Raw genomic sequence first — 23,636 nt, 5'->3', positions numbered from 1 at the left:
AAGATCTCGGAGAAAACCCATGCAGGTCACGGGGAGAACGTACAAACTCCGTGTAGACAGAACCCGGTTCTCCGGTGATACATTCGCTGTAAGGCAGCAACTCTACCGCTGCGCCACCGTGACGTAGAAAAGAAACGTTTAAGGAAGTTGTTTCGAGGAAGTGGTGCAGGGGTATGGAGCTGCAACACATTCTCCTTGTCTGGAACATCAATCATGGTGACTTTGTTCATCTGAAGATATTTGTTAATATTTGCTTTTATCTTTCCTATCCTTACCCGGGTGTCTACATCAGGTATGGTACTCTCATCTCCCAGGTCTTTCAGAATGGATTTCAATAGTTTGCACAGCCACTCTGTGGCGTAACTCTGCTCAAGGGAGGGAAGCATTTGAACATGACTTTCAACTCGGAGTAAGAGCTCTTCATCGTCTCTGATTTTAGTGATGATCTTTAGCCCGTGACACAGCTTTTCGGCTTGTTGAATGTTTTTCTGTTCAACGTCATCAAGTTTGTTTGCACATAAACTGAAAGCAACAAGGCAATGAAAATTAGCGAATGCTTCAATCGTATTTAAATCAGGAATTAGAAAATTAAATTCCAACCATCTCATTCACGTTGTCTTAATAATCATCAAATTCTACAATGAGGAAGTGGCCATTCAGCATCATGACTTTGCCGACCTATAGGGAGCTTCGTACTTGCTCACTCTTTCTACTCTTTCTCTAATCCATGCAAATGTTTCTTCTTCAAATATTATTATTCCTATTTGAAAATTTGAACACAAGTTCCCTTATATCCTAATTTCCTTTTACTCATCTAAACTATTTCCAAACCCACAACTAGTTTCTTTTATTTATTACTCAATTAAGAATGTGCCTGGTTCCTTCCGAAAGGCGTAATCTTTGCCAGCTAATCTTAGTACAAATGCTAATGGTGATTCAGCCACAGTCTTGAGTTAGAATGCTCTCTCAATCATTGCTCCTTTCCTGCCGCTCCTTCACACTGAAACAAAAACATATGGACATGTCTGGAACAGCAGTGTTCCTTGTGTGGTAGAGGGTCCCATGGAGACTGGGAGAGGGAAAAAAAGCCACATTTATACAAGGAAAGACACAAAATGTTGGAGTAACTCAGCTGGTCAGTCAGCATCCCTGGAGAACATGGATATATAATGTTACTAGTCGGGACCCTTCTTCAGTTTAATCAGTCTGAATTGATCAATCAGATCTAACTGATCAATCAGATTCATCAAACTTGCGGGTCGGGACACTTCTTCAGACTAATCGGTCTGAGCAAAGGGTCTTGTCCCAAAACGTCACTTATCCATGTTCTCCAGGAATGCTGCCCGACCCGCTGCATTACTCCAGCTTTTTGTGTCTTTCCCGGGTAAACTAGCATCTGCCGCTACTTGTTTCTACATGTTCACATTTACATAACACGTCTCAAACTCACCAACACCAACACAATTGCACACAAACCAAACCGTGTGAGCATTTATCAAATATACTGCTTATGCTCTCACATCTACCAGCTACTTACAAGAGTTTCTGGAGAGTATTGTTGCATGTCAGGTACTGAGTCATGTTCTCTGTGCCTTCAACTGTGATCCCATTGTCATACAGGCGAAGGATTTTGAGACTTCTGTTTCGTGCCAGAGCTTTCCACAGAATCTGAGCTCCCGCCGAACCAAAAGAGTTTGTACCACACCTGAAAACGGAACCAAATGGCAAATGTCAGCGATTAGAAGCTCTATAGAAACTTGGAGAATTTTACAAGAGGATTTATGTGATGAAAAATCTCACGATAATGTCTCAATCCTGCACTTTGGGTCTTCAAGGACGGCACTCAAACTCTTTGCTGACTTTACAGTCAGTTTGTTGGAGCTAACCCTGGAAACACAAGACGTTGAAAACAATTAGAGATCAGAGTGCCTGGGGACAGAACACAATCCTCACAAACTGCTGCCTGCAAAGGTAGCTGCAAAATAAACAGTTGTGGCACTGCTGGGAGTGCAGAGTCTAACCTTGGTCTAACACGTGTGTCTGGGCAATGATTTTTGAATGATAGTGCAAATAGGGCTTTAAATGACATCAGGTAATTACATCATTTAAGAGATCCTTTGTTTCTGCTTGAGCACTTTCTAATACACAAAATCAATTCAACCTTGTTTATAATAATCAATGTTTGGATATTCGGATATACAAGAGACAGCAAACGCAGGAATCTGGTGCAAAAACAAACTGGTGGAGGAACTCAGCGGGTTAAGCAGCATCGGTGGCGGCAGACAGACAGTCGATGTTTGCGGTCGAGGATTTAGAGTATAAAATCAAGTCAAGTTTATTCGTCACATACACATACGAGATGTGCAGTGAAATGAAAAGTGGCAATGCTCGCGGACTTTGTGCAAAAAGACAAACAAACAAACAAACTACAAACAGAATGGAACAGAATCACATATTCTTTTACATATTGTGGGCGGAAGGAAAAAGGGAAAAAAACAGCAATTTAAAAAAAAGCAGTAGAGTGGTACAGTAAAAGAGGAAACAAGGAACTGTAGATGCCGATTTACACAAAAGAACACAAAATGCTGTAGTAACTCAGCAGGTCAGGCAGCATCTCTGGAGAACGTAATAGATTATGTTTCATGTCAGGATTCTTCTTCAAACTAATGATCAGTCTGCAGTGGGGTCCTGAACTGAAACGTCAGCGATCCGTGTTCTCCAAAGATGCTGCCTGACCCGCTGAGTTGCCCCAGCACTTTGTGTCCTTAAGTAACAGGTGGGTCCAGATGAGGAATGCCGAGATGAACCTGTAGCTGAGGAGGTGATAATGGGTACAAAGGACTGTAGATTATAGAATCTGATAAGAAAGGATAATGGTGAGTGGAACCACATTAGGGTGGGATGGTGGGCAAAAGGGGAACAGTGGAGGGAATTGGGAAATCAAGTGGGTGTAATGTGCAAGTGATACACTGATGGAATCATTTGGGATGGGGTAGGGTGATTACAGAAACTGAGAGTAAGAGGGGTTGGGTTTGAAAAGAAGGGGCATATGAGACAAGTAAGTAAGTTAGTAAATAAGTTTATTGGCCAAGTATTCACATACAAGGAATTAGCCTAGGTGCTCCGCCCACAAGTAACAACATGACATACAGTGACATACAGATAATCTAGGTGTATCAGGAGACAACAAATAGACAGAGGGGTTACGTGAATTTGATGTTCATACCATTAGGTTGTAGACCACCTAGGTGAGATAGGAGATGCTGTTCCTCTAGATTCATGAATACCTGTCCATTGACACTGCTGTGTTGGAAATGGGGTGGGGCAAGATTTACAGAAAGTTCAAACCCCCAACAGGTGTATTTGCAGATAAAGCAAACTGCCCCCAAGTCTTTTTATAGTGATCAATGCAAGTGTATTCATAAGAGCAACAACTAGAATGAATGCATAGAATTAAATCCCAGCCCTTGTGGTTATTAAAATGCAGCTCTGTGACCCATCGCAGCTCTGTGGCTCTACAGGGCAACATTGGAGGAGGGTGGGGTTACCATAGAACAATGTAGTTGAGGGAGTTCATTGCACAAATTGTTTCCATTCTAGTCTTGAAGAGTAGTATCTCCATTTGTATATATTTCATTACAACTTTCAGGCACAAATATTAGCTGGGCTAGAATAAATCAGGACATGCAGGGCATAAAATATGACAAAACTATAAAACATGTCAACAAACATTGTGCATGCAAGAAGGTAGATTTGTGCAACTGGAGCTTAATATTCTGTTGAAAATCATTACTCACAAAAGAGTTCTGCACTTGACTAGTATTTCTTGGAGCTGCTTTATTCCTTTATCACCAATGCTACAGAGCCTCAAATCCATCTCCTCCACGGTGGAATGATTGAGACAGTAGCACAAAGCACGCAGATCGAGTGGGCTCAGAGAAACGTTGTGAAAATCCACATGTTGGATGCAAGGAGATACTTCTGCCGTTACAGTGGCATCATTCAGTTCAAAGAGACAATGCATCAAATTCAGCAATTCTGCCTTCTTAATGTCTCGCTGAAGGCTGTTTTTGAACCATGTTGTGAGAGCTCTGGCTGTAGAAGGGGGGAGAGGAGTTGTATAGTTCCACAACTTGCCATCTCTTCCTGCGGTTAAGAAGCCAGTGAGAAACCTCAGAAAATGGTACAGTTTCTCTGTGTGGTCAGGTTGAAAAGATTGCAAATAAAATTGGCTCATTTGATTTAGTGGCCTTTTCCCAAAGCACCACAGATCCAGACACTTGACCAACTCTTCAGCTTCATTGTTGAGTAAAGTAGCGCAATATAAAGCTGCAAATTGTTCCTTCAGCACTGCATGGTGGAACTCAAAGACTCCTTGGCATTTACATTCCAGCACAAGATTTGAGAGATATTTTGAAAGGATGTCTGGGTCTATTCCATAGGTCTTCAGATCAGTCACATTTATTTTAAGTTTCCCTGATAGCAGAGAGTTGAAGGATAGTTCTCCCAGTTTCAGGATGGTGTCTTTAAACAATTTCTTCTCCTCTTCACTCTTATTCTCAGCGTCTGTTTCTGTACTCGTGCTGCAGTTAAACAGACTGTACAGCAACAATGTAAACACTTTGCTATTTGTCACTGGTTCATTTGCAGTCACTCGTTGAGAGCTGGTACACTTGTCCAAAATATTGCACAGAATGAAGCTGTTGAGGGGATTGGAAGCCAGACATTTGATGGTCGCATTTTCTGTAATGCGTTGAAACATTTCTTCCGCCTTTTGCTGCTCTCCACAAAACACCTCACAATATTTTTTCAGCTGATCATTGGTAAAGCCAGAGATAACAAAAAGCTGATCAAAGTACTTCTTGTTAAATTCTATCTGCTTGGTATTCCACCGGGAGGTAACCAACACCTGGGCTTCTCGAAGGAGGTTCTTGGATATTAGTTTGGAAACAAGAACACCTACTTCAGCCTCACTATCCAGGTTGAAATCACAGCCTGAAGGATTCCATTGCAACTGATGGGCGAATTCATCCAGCCCGTCCAAAATGATCAACACATCTTGAGGGTTCGAGAGGAGTTCGGTTAGGACTGATGACAAAGGTGTGCAATGCTTCTTCAGCAGATCCCGGAGAGATGTTTTTCCTTTAACCTCATTCAAGTCACGGAATCTGAGAACAAAGATGCACCTCAAGAGGTGGGTTGGTTGAGATGCCCACTCTTGCTCCATGCTGACAACAGTCCAACTCTTCCCTACTCCTGCATCACCTACCAGCAGGACTCGCTTTGAGAAGTTTTCTTCCCGAAGCAAAGTCAGCAGTTGTGAAATTTGTACTTCTTGTGAATTATTTGAGTCATCGCTCCTGATAAGATCACCATCTAGGTCTTGTTCCTTCGGGTTGGTAACGTTGATGGTTCTGGCAAGCGAATAGTTTGCGAATCGCCGTTGTGATAATGAACAACATAAATGCATTTTATCTTTCAAGATGTACTCTTTATAGTTCTGAATGACATCTGAAGGGAAAAAAACACATTTCTCAGAACGAGCAAGTATTTTATTATCATGGATTAACAAAATGTGAGAACTGTGAGCATCAGATATCCATCAAGTTGCTGATCCCCTTTAAGAGTTGTGTTATTAATAGTTTATTCTATTTTTCTAATTTCTTTCTTTCTTTATTTTCTTCTATCGATAAATATAAATAAACCAGACCAAGTGCAGACCCGTTGGGTCTGTTCCCCCAACGTGCGGTTGTGGGGGGGAGGCGGCATGCAGCGTCACACACACTAACTACCCCCCCCCCCCCCACACTCACACTAATGGAGGGGAGGAGTGGGGAGAGAGAGAGAGAGAGAGAGAGAGAGAGAGAGGGGGGGGGGGAGAGGAGAGGGGGGAGAGAGAGGGGGGGGGAGAGGAGAGGGGGGAGAGGGTGGCGAAGAGAGGGTGGGGAGGGGAGAGGGTGGGGAGGGGAGAGGGGAGGGGGGAAGAGGGGAGGGGGGAAGAGGGGAGGGGGGAAGAGGGGAGGGTGGAGTGGCGAGGGGGAGGGAGAGGAGAGGGGGGGAGGAGAGGGGGGGAGGAGAGGGGGGGAGAGGAGAGGGGGGGAGAGGAGAGGGGGGGGAGAGGAGAGGAGAGGGGAGAGGGAGGGGGGAGAGGAGAGGGAGGGGGGAGAGAGGAGAGGGGGGGGAGAGGAGAGGGAGGGTGGAGAGGAGAGGGAGGGGGGAGAGGAGAGGGAGGGGGTGGAGAGGGAGGGGGGAGGAGAGGGAGGGGGGAGGAGAGGGAGGGGGGAGGAGGGGGAGGGGGGGAGGGGGGGGAGGGGGGGAGAGGAGAGGGAGGGGGGAGGAGAGGGAGGGGGGGAGAGGAGAGGGAGAGGGAGAGGAGAGGGAGGGGGAGAGGAGAGAGAGGGGGAGAGGAGAGGGAGGGGGGAGAGGAGAAGGGGTGGAGAGGAGAGGGAGGGGGGAGAAGATGGGGGGGGAGAGGAGAGGGGTGGGGGAGAGGAGAGGGGGGGGAGAGGAGAGGGGGAGGAGAGGAGAGGGGGAGGAGAGGAGAGGGGGCGAGGAGAGGGGGAGAGGGGAGGGGGGGGAGAGAGAGAGAGAGGGGGGGCGGAGGGGAGTGGGGGGGAGAGGAGAGGGGGGGGAGAGGAGAGGAAGGGGGGGAGAGGAGAGGGAGGGGGGGGGGGGAAGAGAGGGTGCCTTTTTACTTCAACCCAAACAACCATTTGCAGGCAGTGCTTTTTTACCTCTAACCATATTTTCATTTTCAAACCAAATTAAGGGTACTCACAGTGCTGTAGACATTTGTCAGTGTCATTCAGAGCTCTGATTGAGGCACACCATTTGCAGAGACTGATTGAGGCACACCACTTGCAGGGACTGATTGAGGCACACCACTTCCTGGTTTTATAGTCCCTCCCCCTCCCTCCAGCAGGGGCAGCAGAGAGAATGGGGAATTTTGTAAAAACATTAATATCTCAGTCAATTTTCATCGACGGGAAACATCCTCGGCACACATGTGGCGGAGGGGGGCTCTGAGCGAGGTGGCCAAAAATGACGGCCGTAGGTGGCGGCGTACTCTCAGAAATCGCAGCACAGAAAGCCAAAACCGGTCAAGAACAAACTTTTAGTAATATAGAAGATAATTAGAGGCAATGTTAATAGGTAACCGGTAAAGGGGGAGGATCCCAGCTACTTTGGTAACTGGGTCCCTGGATACCTGGATACTTAATATGTAACCGATAAACAAAGTCTGTACTGGTTTGGATTATGATATGCAGAGGCCTCTAATAAAAAATTAAAAAAAAGAATTCTCACATCGCTTCAGGTTTAAATTGTCAGAGTTATGCAGCACAGAAACAGCCTCTTCAGCCCACCTTGTCCATGCCAATCATCAAGTAACCATATATACTATTCCATTTGCCAACTGTTGGTCAGTATGTCCTGTAGACCCAAGTATTAAAATCTTGCAGGTACACAAAATTGCTGGGGAAACTCAGCGGGTGCAGCAGCATCTATGGAGCGAAGGAAATAGGCGACGTTTCGGGCCGAAACCCTTCTTCAGACTGATGGGGGGTGGGGGAAAGAAAGAAGGAAAAGGGGAGGAGGAGGAGGAGCCCGAGGGCGGGCGGATGGGAGGAGACAGCTAGAGGGTTAAGGAAGGGGAGGAGACAGCAAGGGCTAGCCAAATTGGAAGAATTCTATGTTAATGCCATAAGGACGCAAGGTCCCCAGACGGAATATGAGGTGCTGTTCCTCCAATTTCCGCTGTTGCTCACTCTGGCAATGGAGGAGACCCAGGACAGAGAGGTCGGATTGGGAATGGGAGGGGGAGTTGAAGTGCTGAGCCACCGGGAGGTCAGGTAGGTTATTGCGGACTGAGCGGAGGTGTTCGGCGAAACGATCGCCCAACCTACGATTAAAATCTTGCAGATTTTCCATTCGTCATGGTCACCAGCTTTTGGTTGGCACTTTGTTACACAATTCAAAATATCCATATTATGAAAATATTTCACATAATACAATCTGATACAGTTTGAAGGTGAACCTTGGATTCCTGGGGATGATGCAGAATGACGATCCTCCTGCCAGATAATACTCAATGGCTAGATTATGGTCTTCCAGCATGCAACTCCATTGTAGAATAGATCCATGATTTGGAGGGCAGCAAAACGGAATGAGAAACAAGGGACTATCCTTGCACCCAACACTACAGTACCATTCAGGGCATACTGGTGGGACTCTACGTTGGTCACCGTATGATTACACCAAACCAAGGGGTGAGGGACACTGATTGAACCAATGGTGTCAAGGTTCACTATGAGGCTGTACAGAGAGGAGTAGGGCAAGCAGTGGAGTTTGCTGGCACAGTGATTAACATCTACTGGCTTGGACCATTGATCAAGTGACATCGGCCTAAATCCCACCACTGCAGCTGTGGAATTGAAGATTCAAACAATCTCAGTAATGGTGATGAGGAAGTGACAAGACTGCCGTAAAATTCCATCTGCATCAATAATTTAAGTTATCTGCCATTCTAGCCTGATGTGGCTTAAAAAGTCAAACAGCTGCTGAATGAGCTGTGAGACTGGATGGGCTTCCTGAAAAGAATAAAATTAATTTCTTGTTAAGATACTTTGCTCAAACATGTCTGGACATGTCTCGAAGGGCCGAATGGCCTACTCCTGCACATATTTTCTATGTTTCTATATATTTTGTATGTTCTTTGTTTCAACATTCATAATTATTTAATTGTTTTATTCATTCAACGACCACATTCTAAAAACAATTATTTCACACCCTTCTGAAGATTCATTCCATGGCAGATTCCAGTAGTGGACAAGGAGACCACTTCTACTATTGTGGGCAGAAACTACTGCATAACTTAAGAAAATCTCAATAAAGGTTGGTTCTTTACCTTTTATATTGTCTTCCAGTAAATGAATCACTAAAAAGAAATAGAATAAACCACATGTTAGAGTATGTTCCTCTCAAAGGATGTCATATACACTGTGGCTGAAAGTGCCTAGAAATCCATTCCCAATGGAGTGTTCTGAACACATTCTCGAATAGGTATTCAGTTTGTGTGATTAATGGCCAAAATCTTAAACATTTTACTCACTCTCTTCAATATCAGGTTTCTTCTTGTTTTTCACTTTCCAAAACAAAATTCCAACTGCAATTAAAATGACAAGTAGCAATGGAACTACGAGTACAAGCTTTTTCCTTTCTGAAGCTGGATCGGGGCCACCGGATGTATTATTCTCCGATATATCTACGATGTTCAGAACACAAAAGAGCAAATGGTTAGTGTTCAATTAAGAATTGAGCTAAACCACACTTTCAAATCAAGATATATTATAATGTAATTAATTTTATAATTCGCATTTGGGAACAGGATTGTGAAAATCTGATGGACCCTTTTTTATTGCAAGTGTAATAGTAGTGTAAGTCTTCTATTTTGAATACAACTTTTTATAAGCAACAAGTGCTCACACGATACAAACCTGTCACAAATGGACCATGACCATAATCTCCAGATCAACAGTGCAGCTATGTGCGTTCACATGGGCTAAGCTATGCCTGTCTTTTTTGTGGGATATAGGAAGCTGTCACTGTTTTGGGAGCAACTCTGGCACACCCCTCAACTCATCTTCTAGTACATCGACGATTATATCAGTGCTGCTTCCTGCACTCAGGCACAACTCAAATGCCTTCCTTTTTGTTTCCAATTTACAGCATCTGACACTCCCCTTCTCCTTCTGGATCTCTGTCATCAGTTCAGGGCTTAGTCTAGCGACAAACTGATATTGCAGTCTGAACAGAAAGGTCTCGATCTGAAACGTCATCTATTCCTTTTCTCCAGAGATGCTGCCCGACCCACTGAGTTGATCCAGCTTTTTGTGTCGATCATTGGTTTAAACCAGCATCTGCAGTTCCTTCCTACACAACAGTTCCCTGGACCCAGTTGTCTCTCCGTTCAATGGATCATCTTTGCCAATTCCAGCAGCTCCAACAAGACTTGACCACCAAACATATATTTTCTTCTGTGCAGGAAAGAACTGCAGATGTTGGTTTAAATCAAAGGTAGACACAAAATGCTGGAGTAACTCAGCAGGGCAGGCAGCATCTCTGGAGAGAAGGAATGGGTGACGTTTCGGGTCGAGACCCTTCTTCAGACTGCTTTCCTCTCCTCCCTTTTCAGCATTTTGAAGAAAGTTTGAGTGCAGGCAGAGGGCAGTTATTTTAACCTGACATCATGTTTGGCGTGGACATTGCAGGCCGAATGTCCTGTTCCTGTGCTGCACTGTTTTACATTCTATGTATTTCCCTGGTCTTCTGTATTGATCAATCGCTCCCAAGATTGGGAAACTCTCTCATGCAACCGCAGAAGTTGCAAAACCTGCCTTTTCATCTCTTCCCTTCCCACTGTCCAGGGATACAGACTTCCCAGATGAGGCACTTATTCACTTGCACTTCCAATCCTATCACCAGAGATAGCAAAACACAAATCGGATGGTCTCTTTGCTTTCATAGGCCAGGGCAATGACTGCAAGAGTTGGAACATCATGTTGGAGCTGTACTAAACACTGCTTACACAGCATTTGGAATACTGAGTGCAGTTCCAGTTGTCACGTTACAGGAAGTGTTATTGTAAAAGCATTCACAAGATATTCAGCACATGTCGCCTAGAATAGTGGACTGTAATTATAATGAGAAAATGGAAAGGCTGGTTTTTCACTCACTGGAATGCCAGACAACAGGGTATTCTGCCTCTACCAGTTTAAATTGGATATCAATGGGATATAGTCAGAGTCTTTATCCGCAGGGAGCCAGAACTAGAAGGCACTAGTTTAATGGGGATGCAAGTTGTGACAGATGCTGGAATCTTGATCAAAATACAAAATGCAGGAGAAACTCGACATCCACGGAGGGAAATGGACAGATAAGATTGCGGGTCGAGACAAAGACCAGGTTCAAGGTGGGAGGGGAGACTTTTAAAAGAGATCTGATGCGAAGGTTTTCATACAGGATGATAATATCTGGGATGAGCTTCCAGAGGAGGTAGTAGAAAGTGATACTATGACAATGTTTGAAAGACATTTGGAAAGGTACTTGGATGGGAAAGACACTGGTCTAATGCAGACAAATGGGATTTGCAGAGAATGGCATTAGCATGAGACGGCCAAAAGATTCCCTTTCTGTGCTTTACAATTCTATGAAATTTTAACAACAAAACATCGATCTATCTGTCACAAGATGCACTCACCATTTAATTTTAGTTCCACCACGTTCTCAATGTGTGGCATTCCATCATCTACAGTTACAAAACAAGTGTAGCTTCCCACATCCGATAACACCATTCTTTCCAATTTCAGGCTCGCATTCCCTTTGCAGAATTCGGTGATAAATAGTTGAGTGCGGCCCAGGAATGCTTTGTCGTGATACTCCGGATGGATTGTTCCAGAATAGAAACTGTAAACCACGGCGAGACTGTCTGTCCGCTGCCATGTGATGATGAGATTTTTCAGATTGAAGTTGGATGAAGCATGGAAGGCGCTGGGCAGCAGGATGTCTCTATTCAACATCCCATAGGATCGAGAGAAAGACCCTTCAGCTGGGAAAATAGAGGAAATGAAAATGCATGCGTTAACTTGCAGATAAAGTTGGAGTCATCTACCTCCAAACTTCCTGTGCTCCAACAGAGTTCAGTTTAGTTTATTGTCACATGTACCGAGGCACAGTGAAATACTTTTGTTGCGTGCTATCCAGTCAATAGAAAGACAATACATGATAACAATTGAGCCAGACAGTGTACAGTTTATTTACAGTGTATTACAGTGCAGGACAAGGGAATAATGTTTAGTGCAAGGTAAAGTCAGCAAAGTCCGAACAAGGAAAGTCTGAGTCACCAAAGAGGTAGATAGTAGTTCAGCACTGCTCTCTGGCTGTGGTATGCTATAGCTTCCAGCATGCCACAAATCCAATCCACTGACATGTTTCCACATCTTCTGACTCTATCACACTTTACAAGATATTACTTTAATTACAAAATGAAATGAAGGGAAAAAGGATTGAAATTAAGGTAAAAGCAGGAGAATAATGTCACCTCAATAGGCAAATAAGCAATGAAAGAAAAATTGTGTGAGAATCTTTGTTATATTGTTGAGCAAAGGGTTTACTCTTCAATCTTAAATTAGGCAATGAATAAAACAGAAAACTTAATTGCCTCTAAGATCAGATTCATAACTTGTGAGAAGCAGCCAGTTAGTGGATGACAAATGTACACAATCTCCCCATTGAGATGAACACTCACCCAAGCTAGGGAACAGCAACAATGACAACAGCATCTTTCTCAACGTACAATCCATTGCCTTGAAGATTAAAAATAGAACAAGTTATTTTTTTGAGCATCTTCTCCAAATCTTCAGGAACAGTGCCTCGGGAGCGATGGATAACAAACCAAGTTGATGCGAAATTTCATCAGAAGACTGCTCTAAAGAAATAATAAATGGTCCACATCCTCCAGGGTCACAGGGTTGACCTTTATTGTCAGAGGGCACTGCTGTTGACATGGCTGGGCTAACACTGGACCCTTGACCTGTGGATTGTGATCCTAAGACCGATGATCTCATGTGCTTCAGTGCATGTCAATACTCAATGACTTGCATGAGCCAATACCACATGGTAGGCTGCTCTGGAAGGTTAAATCACATGGGATCCATGGAGAGATAGTTGAATGGATAGAAAATTAGCTTATTGGAAGGAGCAGAGGGTGATGGTGGAAGGCTGCTTCTTGGACTGGAGGTCTGTGACTAGTAGTGTGCCTCAGGGTTCGGTGCTGGACCCATTACTATTTGATATCTATTTCAATGATTTGCATGAGTATATACATGCAGTGGCGGACTGGGTCTAAAAATATTGGTTGCCAGGAGACAAAGGGGGCCCACTTGATATAGGGGGCCCACTTCATCAGGGGCCCACTTGCCATCGGGCAAGTTGACACCCTGGCCAGTCTGTCACTGTGTACATGGCAAGATTAACAAATTTGCAGATGATACAAAAGTGGGTGATATTGCAGATAGTGAAGATGGTTGTCAATAATTGCAGCAGGACCTTGATCAGTTGGCCTGGTGGGCTCAGAAATGGTTGATGGAATTTAATACAGAAAAAAATCAGTTGTTGCATTTTGGAAAGTTTAATACAGGTAAGACCTACAGGGTGAATGGTCAGGCTCTGTGAATTGCTGTAGAGCAGAGGGATCTATGTGCAGGTACATCATTCCTTGAAAGTAGCATCAAGGTGGTCAAAAAGGCTTTTGGAAAATTGGCCTTCATCAGTCATAGTATTAAGTATAGAACCTGGGAGATCATATTGCAATTATACAAGATGTCAGTGAGACCACATTTAGAGGATTGCATTCAGTCCTGGGCACCGTGTTATAGAAAATATGTTTAGTTGGAAAGGGTGCAGGGAAGATTTACAAGAATGTGGCCAGGACTCGAGAATCTGAGCTGTTGGGAGAGATTGAGCAGTCAGGGACTCAATTACCTGGAGAGCAGGATGACGAGGAGTGATCTTATAGAGGTGTATAAAATCATGAGAGGAATATATCAGGTGGACACACAGAGTTTCTAGCCCAGGGTGGGGGAAATCGTGAATCAAAGGTCATAGTTTTAAGGTGAAGGGGAAAAGATTTTATAGGAATCTGAGGGATAACATTTTCAGGCAAGGGGTGCTGGGTGTATGCAACAAACAGCTGGAGGAGATAGTAGAGGCAGGGATTATAGCAATGTTTAAGGAGCAATTAGACTGGTATGTGGATAGGACCGGTTAGAGGGATATGGGCCAAACAAACGCAGGCAAGTTAGACTAATCTAGCTGGGACATGTTGTGACATGGGCAGGTTGGGCCCATTTGCACACCATATGACTATAATTCTGGTGTATTAAGAGTAACTCAGTGGGTCAGGCAGCATTGGTGACATTTCAGGTTGGGATCCTTCTTCAGACTAACCAGTTATCCATGTTCTCCAGAGATGCGCTCAATCTGCTAAATTACTCCATCATAAGGTCATGTGATTAGGCCATTCTGCCTATAGGGTGATTTCACGAAAGGTCACTGGAGCGTAAATCCCCACTCACGTTACCGAAAATTTTAACTGGGGGACAAGCGTCACTTCCGGTACATGTTAGTGGATGGGAAAACACGCACTTTCACACCCGTTAAAAACATCGAAAACGGCCAGGTTTTGAGCTGCAATTTACTGAGCCAGTCGGGGTGACCGTGAGGAACAGCTACCTAAATTTACAGTCCAAAAAAAGATAGAAACTAAGGTAAATACAAGAGCGAGCTGAAGGTGTAAAAAAGGCGGAAGTGCTAGGGGACTTTTTTCTTGGAGATTTAAAGATCCAAAATATCGGGAATTATCGCGTTTGCTCGCTGCATTTCATCAAAAGTGGCATTATTGACTTTTTATCTTTATTCATTTGTTAGATGAAAACTATTAAAAGTTAGAAACCCGTCAGTAAAATTGCAAAATCGCCCATGGTTCTCGGGTGGGTTTTAACATGCAAAATGAAAACGCTTCTGAAGCTCCATTTACCATTTAAATAATCGTAAGCTATCAATGCGTTTTGAAATCAATTTTACTGAGATGCAAGCTAAGGAATGGGATAATTGTCAGCTGTTGAACAAAAGCAGGACATTTTATTATTTGCCAAAATATATTTCTCAATGTTTCTTGTTTAAAGCCTGCACAATCACCCAAACTACTTATTTATTTATTTATCATCTAATAACAGACAAGCCTGCAGCATGGAATGATGTCAACAATCCTGATTGGGCACCCACTGTGAGCAGGATAGACAATGTGCACAAGAACGCCATGCACGTGCAACAAGAAGAGTATTAACGCAGATTTGGTTGCAGCTCAAGCATCTATAGCTCTGCAAGTTGATGGCGTTCTTGTGCACATTGTCTATCCTGCTCACAGTGGGTGCCGAATCAGGATTGTTGACATCATTCCATGCTGCAGGCTTGTCTGTTATTAGATGATAAATAAATAAATAAGTAGTTTGGGTGATTGTGCAGGCTTTAAACAAGAAACATTGAGAAATATATTTTGGCAGATAATAAAATGTCCTGCTTTTGTCCAACAGCTGACAATTATCCCATTCCTTAGCTTGCATCTCAGTAAAATTGATTTCAAAACGCATTGATAGTTTACGATTATTTAAATGGTAAATGGAGCTTCAGAAGCGTTTTCATTTTGCATGTTAAAACCCACCCGAGAACCATGGGCGATTTTGCAATTTTACTGACGGGTTTCTAACTTTTAATACTTTTCATCTAACAAATGAATAAAGATAAAAAGTCAATAATGCCACTTTTGATGAAATGCAGCGAGCAAACGCGATAATTCCCGATATTTTGGATCTTTAAATCTCCAAGAAAAAAGTCCGCTAGCACTTCCGCCTTTTTTACACCTTCAGCTAGCTCTTGTATTTACCTTAGTTTCTATCTTTTTTTTGGACTGTAAATTTAGGTAGCTGTTCCTCACGGTCACCCCGACCGGCACCGTAAATTGCAGCTCAAAACCTGGCCGTTTTCGATGTTTTTAACGGGTGTGAAAGTGCGTGTTTTCCCATCCACTAACATGTACCGGAAGTGACGCTTGTCCCCCAGTTAAAATTTTCGGTCACGTGAGTGGGGATTTACGCTCCAGTGACCTTTCGTGAAATCACCCTATAAAGTCTACTCCACCATGGCTGATCTATCTCTCCCTCCGAACCTCAATCTCCTGCCTTCTCCCCATAACCCTTGACACCCGTACTAATCAGGTATCTATCTTTGTGTCAAGATCATTAATGCAAGATCACTCTTTCTCTTTTTTTGTAAATCAGTATCTGCAGTTCCTTATGTCTCAACGACTTAATCTTGAAACACAAGCACACAGAGCCGTCACTTGCTCACTGTCGCTCAGAGTGTGTGTGTGGGGGGGGGGGGAGGAGGTGGTTGGTATCTTATTGGTCCCGTCCATTAGCTCCACCTCTTGGCAATTGCATACCAATTCCGAGAAATATATATATATATAAATGTGTTCTGGTAAACAACACGCCTCACGGAAGTGCCAGTGCTGGTTGCTTTCACACTTTACCCTACATATCTCAATTCTCCCTCTCCCCTGACTCAATCTGAAGAAGTGTCTCGACCACAAAAGTCACCCATTCCTTCTCCCCAGAGATGCCACCTGTCCCGCTGAGTTACCCCAGCATTTTGTGTCATACCTCACTGAACACCAGGCTGGTCCGCGGTGGGATCCTTTGCCTTCTATTTTATTTTTAGGGTCTCTGGCGCTGTGAGGCAGCAACTCTATCGCTGCGCCACTGTGTCGACCAGGATTGTTTCATTACATTGCGACCCTTCTTCACTTCCCTGCGCCCTTCTTTCACCCCCCCCCACCCCCCCGCTCCCCTCTCTGCCCGGTTTCCCTCTCCCTCCCCCACCGCTTTACTTCCCTCCCCCCCCCCCCCCCCCCCCCCCCCCACATCCCCGCTCACGTCCACGTCCCTCTCTTGCTTTACCCCCCTCCCCCGCCAACCCTCCTCGTTCTGGAACTTGAAATGTTCGGGGCGCGAATGCGAAGGTGAACCCAACAGCGAACTATCGGCGTTAAAGCAAGATGATCCAAACACAAACTCACAAAGTATTTTGATCGCATTTATCCTCTCCCTTTGGGTTGTCCGGAGCCTGGTGTCGTCTTATTAAATCAGCTCGACTACATCTTTCATTCGCGGCAGGGGACTGTCCGGAGACGAACCCGAAAGACGCTCAACGACTCCACCTGTTTATTAGTGTTATAAATGAACAAAAGGCTGGGGTCAGGCAGCTTCTCTGGAGAACATAGATAGGCGACGTTTTGTTTCGGGACCCTTCTTAAGATTCGTTTATCCATGTTCTCCAGAAATGCTGCATGACCCGCTGAGTTACTCCAAAACTATGTGTCTCTTTCTCTAGCATCTGCAGTTCCTTGTCTTTTCTTGCTTTTCTTGTCTGACTAGTTTCAAACGGCCTAACACTCAAACATTTTTATAAAATGCGACTCATATACCAATATCTGCAGTGGTCGGCGGATCATAGGGTCACACATGCTGTACCAATCCCTGAACACTGTACTAAGTCGTTAACTCCAAAGATCCTATAGCGGAGCTATAAGATCTTTGGTTAACTCGCTCTCATTGCGGTAGTTTATTGTGTGCGGGCATTTGAAAACAACATTGTTTGCGGTCCGTTTGCAGTCAGACATTTTGCTGCCCCGCCTATAGAAAGTGGCGGGGAAGAGCAGGACTCAACCTTGTGTGGAGCCCGAGGTCGCAAGAGAGAATTAAACATGTTTATTTGTATTCGCCATATTAGTTGATACTTTTTGTGAGGACGTATCAGACAATGCCCTATGCTGTAAATGGTGGTACAACCAATACTGAGGAACAAAGGGACCTAGAGGTCACATTTCACAATCACCAACGGCAGCAGCACAGTTGTTGACACAAGGAACTGCAGATGCTGTTTTTACAAAGCAAAATACACAAACTTCTGGAGCAACTCATCGGGTCGCGCAGTTTGTAACGTGTTCTGGTGAACAACACGGCCTCGCTAAACACCAGTCTGTGGAATCTGTTGCCTATTACTATATAGTTTCATCGCGTCCCTCTTTCCCCACTCGCTCCTCATCCTCCCCTCTGTCCTTCTCCCCATGTACCACCTTCTCCCCATGTACCACGTTCTCCCCATGTACCACCCCCTCCCCATGCCCCGTCCCCGCTTCCCCCGTCCCCGCTTCCCCCTCCCCTTGCCCTGTCCCCGCTGTCCCGTCCCCTTTCCCTCCCTGCCCATTGCCGCCCGTCCCGCGCAACTCTTCCTCCCCAAACTCTTACCCCTCGTCCCCTCGCCCCGCTCCCCCCTTTGCTCCGTCACCCGCTCACCCTCCTCGCCCTTGAACCTGAAATGTTCGAGCCGTGAATGTGAAACCAACAGCGAACTATCAGTTTCCTGTCACGTCAACCGAAACGCACTCACTAATTGTGTTCAAAAGGGAACTGCAGATGCTGCATCCGCACTCACTAATGATTCGGTTTGCATTTGTCCTCTCCTTTTGGGTTGCCAGGACACTAAAACCCTCATTTGAAAAATCGCGGTCATCTCTACAGCGTTGGATACGTTTTCGCAACAGCAGGACGCGGTGCAAAGTAATTAAAGGAAACCAGGAAACAAACTGCTATAAGATCTTTGCACACAACGGCAAATATGCGACTCGCCCACTTGTTTTTCTCTGACGAATTTCAAAAGTCCTGATCCGCCACATTTCATAAAATGCGTCTCATAGACAATTTCTGCAACGGTTGAGGCAGCCTTTTTCCGGGCACTCGGATCACACGCTGCACCATGCCCCGACAATGCTGCACTAAGTTCTTAACTCGGTCTCATTGAGACAGTTCACTGTTCGGGCAGTTTCCGTGGAGCACAATCGAGCCGAGTGTGTAGCCATTAGCGTGGACTTGGCCATTTCTCATCTGTATTCACCATGTTAGGGGATGCGTTTTGAGAGACGGGGAAGGCCATAGTCGGTAAAATGTAGAACTCCGCAAGTACAGAGGGACAGACGGACTTCAGTGCGCATATGAAAGGATCCCCAACTGTAACAACACAAGTAGATACATTATAGACACAAGGAGCTGTAAATGTTGGTTTACAAAAAGTGACACAAAGTGCTGGAGTAATTCCGCGGCTCAGGCAGCATCTCTGGAGAAGGTGGAAAGACCACACTCTGGTCAGGACCCTTCTTCAAGTCGAATAACTAAAATTGTCCAGCAAGCACTTTGGATACTAGTTTTCATTCGCTTTGTAAGGGTAGAAAGGGTACCGTACAACTATTTAGAAGTTCGTAAGTTCATAAGTTATAGAAGCAGAATTAGGCCATTTGACTCATCGAGTCTACTTCGCCACTCAATGCTGGCTAATCTATCACTTTCAATTCAATTCTCCAACCTTCTCCCTGTAATCTTTGACACCCTTATGCCAATTTCTGTTTTAAAATACCCAATGACAGCCTCCATAGCCGTCTGTAACAATGAATTCCAGATTCACCACCCTCTGACTAAAGATATTGATTTTTATTCTAAGGTCTGGTCCCAGACTCCCCCATTAGTGGAACTATCCTGTCCACATCCATTCTATGCAGGCATATCTTTGCTTTTCACTATTCAGTAAGTTTCAATTAGGCCCCTCCCTCATCCTTATAAACTCAAGCAAATACAGGCCCAGTGTCGTCAATCGCTCATCACATGTTAATCCATTCATCCCCAAGATCATTCTCGTAAACCTCCTCTGGACCCTCTCCAATGCCAGCACATCCCTCTGCCAATACGAGGCCCAAAACCGCTCACAATATTCCAAATGCGGTATGAGCAGTGCCTTATAATAGCAATGTTACAAAATTTTGAGATTTTAAAAATCAAGTCTGCAATTTATCCCATCAGATAAAGCATAAACATAAGTTTAATTTGACACCTAATTCACTTTCATATCTCAAGTATTTAAAAAGTTATGGCCATTTTCATACTGGGAAATGAGCATCTTGTTCCCTATTGATTTTCTATGGACATAACAAAAAAGCTGTGATCGTGAACAGTCAAAAGCCCATAACTTTCTTAAAAATTAAGAGAACTGAATGAAATTTTCAGTTATCATAGATTGAAGCATTCTGAAACAAATATAAAATAATCTTACTTGGATGACCTGAAATTAAAGCATATAATTAGTTAGTTACCCAATTGTAGCTAATTTCAAACTTCAATTACTAGATCTAAACATCTATCCGTTTCTTAATAAATGATTAACATTTTTAAATAGCCTAAATGTCCAAATAATATTCACAAATAATTCACAATAAAACATGATTTTTAAATCTCATTTACATTAATTTATAGGCCAAATGGAAGGAATTTAGTGTTTAATTGCTGTAAATAAATGCCCATTTAAATCAGCTTTCCAGTGGGTCCCTGTGGAACGCGCTGGTTTAGAACGTTCACATTGCGGTAGATTTGTGCCTCAAATGCCGAGAAAAATACTGCGCGATGTAATGGGCCCAAAATGAGCTGCTCGCAATATTAAACTTTGTATAAAGGGATCTTTAGAAGCCCTTTTTAATGTAAAAATATACAGCTTACCTTCAGTTGGCTGCTTTATGAGACCCTGCGGTTGCTGGTGTTCGCGGGTTTAGAGGTCGATTTTTAAACTACTATAACTATTTTACGAGGCCTTTAAAACTAATAATAGCTTTTGCGACGGGGTCTTCCAGCGATTTTTCGTTAATAATTAACTAGGCTGAAAAACCTCGATTTGAACAGCCTAGAGAAAATCGCGTTTTAAACCCGCCCCCTCTAAACGGCGCCAAAATCGCGCACACGGGCTGGGGCAGAATTTCAACGACGCTTCAGGTAGGCTTTGCAACATACCTACTTATAAACCCTCAGCATTCCCATCCTTGTTTTTATATTCTAGTTCTCTCCAAATAAATGCTAACATTGCATTTGCCTTCCTTACTAACAATTTAACTTGCAAATTAACCCTTTGGGAATCGTGCACCAGCACTTCCAAGTCCCTTTAAACGTCCAATTTCTGAATCCCCATTTAGAAAATAATCTACACCTTCATTCCTACTACCAAAGTGCGTGTCCGCACACTTTGCTACACTGTATTCCATCTGCCACTTCTTTGCCCGCTGTCCCAACCTGTCTTAGGTCCTTCTGCAAACTCCCTGCTTCCTCAATACTACCTACTCCTCCACCTATCTTTGTATCATCCACAAACATGGCCACTGCCATCAAATCCATCATCCAAATTATTTGATTGATTCGTTGAAAAAAAAACCTAGCATCAAGTACTTTGTCGCAACTCCATGCTGACCTTCAATCGCCCATTCACACCAGTTCTAACTCGTCACATTTCCTCATCCACTGCCTACACAAGAAGGGTAATATACAGAGCCCCATTAACCTTATTGTAATAGGGAGGTTGCACGAAAGGTCACTGGGTCATAGGGCTCGACGCACGGAGCCGCTAAATCCAACTGGAAGACATCCCGGTATGTGTTATTATATAAATACTTCCGGTATGTGTTATTAATGCTAGAAACGCGTACTTTCCTACCTGTTAAAAACAGCCAAAATGTTGAATTTTTGCGCTGAAAAAAATTGTGGGAGTCGGGGTAAGTGTGAGAGACATGTACCCAACTTCAGAATTCCAAACGTGAAGCGAAATGAAGGTATAGAGAAGCGAGAACTGAAGGGACAACAGCAGCTAAAGTGCTTGGTAAACATTGAAAATATTGGGAATTATCGCTTTTGCTCACTGCATTTCATCAAGTAAGGCATTATTTGTGTTTTTTCTTGATTCCTTTGGTATCTAAAAATTCTCAGAAGTGATAAATCTGGCTGCAAATTTTTCTTCAGATGCGTTTTCATTTTGTATGTAAAAACCCACGAGAGCCATGGGCGATTAAAAAAAATACAGCCAGATTTATCACTTCTGAAAGTTTTTAGATGCCAAAGGAATCAAGAAAAAACACAAATAATGCCTTACCGTTGATGAAATGCAGTGAGCAAACGGCCAATGTTCGCCAAGCACTCTGGCTGTTGTTGTCCCTTCAGCTCTCGTTTTTATCTACCGTCATTTCTCCTCACTTTTGGAATTCTGAAGTATGCTAAATGTCTCTCACGCTTATCCCGATTAACATAATTATTTACAGCGCAAAAATTGACAATTTCAGCGGGTTTTAACGGGCCCGCTACGCTGGAAATAATGGCAAGTGCCTACCTGCAGTACATCGCGTGTAATCCATTTGGAGTAGCGTAGCAACAGTACGGGTCATGGGTCGTGACCCGACTGCCGTGAAACCTCCCTATATGTCAGTCGATAGTCTGTCCCTTGTTATGAAGACAGATCAAGAGATGGGGAGAGATAGAATTTGGGGGCAGAGAGGTATCAGAGACTAGTTTTCACCCCTCTTCCCTAAAACTCGTGCACATCCAACACGAGGATAGTTCCCCTGATCTTCACAACCACCCCACCAGTCTCTGCATCCAACACGTCTTTCTCCGACATTTCCATCACCTTCAACATGATCCCACCACCACTCACATCTTCCCATCTCCACTTCTTTTTGCCTTCCACAGAACCGCTTCCTTCGCATCTCCTTGCTTCACTCATCCCTTCCCTCCCAATCCACTCCATTCCCAGGTATTTGCACCTACATTCACAGGCGATCCAACCTCGTCTCCATCCAGGCACCCAGCAGTGCTTCCAAGTAAGACAGTGGTTCACGTGCGCCTTCTCTAATCTCATCATCTGCATCTGGTGTTCCTAACGTGGCCTCCTGCATATTGCCAAGAGCAAGCCCAGAATCGATGACCATTTTGCCGAACACTTGCGCTTGGACAGCAAAGGCCTACTGGATCTCCCGGTGTCTCACCATTTTAACCCCTCCCTCCCCCTCACCTCTTCCCATTCCCACACTGACCTTTCTTTCCTAGGCCTCCACCATTGCCAGAGCGAGGCCACATACAAACTGAAGGGACAACACCTCATATTCTGCTTGGATAACTTACAACCCAGTGGTATGCGCATTTAAACCTCCAATTTTAGGTAACCCCTATAAACCACCGCCTCCCTCCTACCTCATAGCCCTCCTTTTCTACCACGCTTAAAAAAAAAACCATCGCCAGAGTCTCCCCATCACCTGCCACACTGCGTCCAGCGTCTCCTCGCTCCCTGCTTTCTTTTACCCCCATTTCAATCCGCCTGAAGAAGAGTCCTGACTGAAAAGTCACACATCCACGTTCTCCAGAGTTACCGCCCGACTCGCCGAGTTTCTCCGGCACTTTGAGTCTGTTTTGTCAGCCACAGTGTGCAGTTCCTTGCGTTTCAATGAATTTGTTTTGAAACACAAGCACACAGAAACATTATAAGCAAGAGGTGGAGCCTATGGACGTATCCTATTGGTCCCGTTCGTAGTCTCCACCTCTTGTATCACTCTGCTGAGAAACATATACTCTGGTAAACAACACACGTTACTGAACACCAGGCTGATGCGCGATAAAATCTGTTGCGCCCTTCCCGTCCGTCATCTCTTCCTCGTCAACCCTTGTGCCCGCCCCGCGCAACTCCCCCTCTCCCTCCCCCTTATGCCCCGCTTACACTACCCCCCTTATTTCTCGCCAACCCTCCCCGCCCATGAACTTGAAACGTCGAGGCGGTGAATGTGAAGGCGGGATCAACAGTGAGACACAAAATGCCGGAGTAACTCAGTGGGACAGGCAGCATTTCTGGATAGAAGGAACGGGAGACGTTTCGGGTCGAGACCCTTCTTCAGACCGTCAGGTCACCCATTCCTTCTCTCCAGAGATGCTGCCTGTCCCGCTGAGTTACTGCAGCATTTTGTGTCTATCTTCGATTTAAACTAGCATCTGCAGTTCCTTCCAACACCGTGATCTATCAGCTTTTATCCACGGTGATCTAAATACACACGTTATTTTAATCGAATTGAGCCTCTCCCACTAAAACTCCCTGAAACAGAAATAACTCGGCCA

General features: G+C 44.4%; 1 protein-coding gene across 2 annotated transcripts; it reads right to left on the bottom strand.

The window, feature by feature from the left end:
* LOC116985318 (protein NLRC3-like) lies at positions 1-23,066 on the bottom strand. Of its 2 annotated transcripts, none has more exons than XM_033040028.1 (10): positions 22,787-23,066; positions 16,694-16,834; positions 12,305-12,362; positions 11,258-11,605; positions 9,110-9,262; positions 8,906-8,935; positions 3,798-5,511; positions 1,801-1,887; positions 1,538-1,705; positions 1-522 (listed from the first exon to the last, which is right to left on the bottom strand). In XM_033040028.1, exons 2-10 carry the CDS (start codon positions 16,709-16,711, stop codon positions 27-29), a joined length of 3,072 nt encoding a protein of 1,023 aa, XP_032895919.1. In that variant the 5' UTR covers positions 16,712-16,834; positions 22,787-23,066; the 3' UTR covers positions 1-26. The 2 variants fall into 2 exon arrangements, with proteins under 2 accessions (XP_032895919.1, XP_032895920.1); XM_033040029.1 differs by lacking the exon at positions 22,787-23,066 and adding an exon at positions 18,112-18,556.
* Positions 23,067-23,636: the final 570 nt, after the last annotated feature.

The sequence above is a fragment of the Amblyraja radiata genome, chromosome 21, assembly GCF_010909765.2.
Source record: "Amblyraja radiata isolate CabotCenter1 chromosome 21, sAmbRad1.1.pri, whole genome shotgun sequence".
Classification (NCBI taxonomy): Eukaryota; Metazoa; Chordata; class Chondrichthyes; order Rajiformes; family Rajidae; genus Amblyraja; species Amblyraja radiata.
Note: the sequence above shows the minus strand (reverse complement) of the source record. Positions and strands in the feature narration are given on the sequence as shown.

Coding starts and splice junctions, on each gene's coding strand:
- LOC116985318 (XM_033040028.1), bottom strand. Junction 5,512..8,905: donor ACTGGAAGACAATATAAAAG/GTAAAGAACCAA, acceptor TTTTCCCTTCAG/ATGTCATTCAGAACTATAAA. Junction 1,706..1,800: donor TGCAGGATTGAGACATTATC/GTGAGATTTTTC, acceptor TTCCGTTTTCAG/GTGTGGTACAAACTCTTTTG.